The sequence below is a fragment of the Micropterus salmoides genome, unplaced genomic scaffold (assembly GCF_014851395.1).
Source record: "Micropterus salmoides isolate LMB-PRFRI ecotype aquatic unplaced genomic scaffold, ASM1485139v1 Ms_hic_scaffold_1, whole genome shotgun sequence".
NCBI classification, from domain to species: domain Eukaryota; kingdom Metazoa; phylum Chordata; class Actinopteri; order Centrarchiformes; family Centrarchidae; genus Micropterus; species Micropterus salmoides.
In genome coordinates this window covers 59,697,175-59,697,789 of record NW_024040040.1, presented here as the reverse complement: position 1 = coordinate 59,697,789, position 615 = coordinate 59,697,175, and the positions used below count along the sequence as shown (strand labels likewise).

General features: G+C 58.4%; 1 protein-coding gene across 1 annotated transcript in view; it reads right to left on the bottom strand.

The window, feature by feature from the left end:
- Positions 1–258, bottom strand: part of LOC119889105 (glutamate receptor 2-like) — an 18,136-nt gene extending 17,878 nt beyond the window's left edge. The window contains exon 1 of the mRNA XM_038700000.1: positions 109–258. Within this exon, the coding sequence (XP_038555928.1) occupies positions 109–258 (150 nt within the window). The remainder of the gene's footprint in view (positions 1–108) is intronic.
- Between the last annotated feature and the right edge of the window lie 357 nt (positions 259–615).

Here is a 615-nt window from a genome sequence, read left to right as displayed (position 1 = left end):
TTCGGTCCATGACATGGGGCTATCACTTGTCCTGCTTCTCTCTGTTCTGTTGTAGACAAGCGCCTTGATGCTGGGGACGGGACCCAATAAGAGTGCTGTATGACCTGCCGGGGAGCTGTACAGGGCTTGCGAGGGGAAGCTGGCTCCTTTTCTGCTGCAGGTGTTCAACGCGGTAAGTCGTGCTGGTGCACTGCCTGAGGGCAGGTGGAGCTTAGCCATCGAGCTGCTCGCTCTGTTGATCTCTCGTGACGAGGGCATCACCAGCATTCACACCCTCTGGGCAGAGAGGTTAAAATCTCTCTATATGCCGATGATGTCGTCGTCACAGTGAGGGAGGAGGACGGTCTGGGCAGGGTCATGAGGCACCTGCGTACCTTTGAGGCGGGGTCGGGGACTCGGGGGCTCGGGTCAGCATTGAAAAGTCCACGGTGACATACTACGGCGGGGTGGTTCGCACGTTAGGGTAACGGGGCGGTGAAGGTGTTGGGTGTGCAGGGATGCGAGGGCTGCATGTAGCAAGAGCTGGGAGGAGGTGCTAGAGGCGGTCAGGGGGCAGACTCTCTCAGTGGAAAATGAGAAGTCTTTCCCTGAGGGGTCGTGTGGTGGTTGTGAACG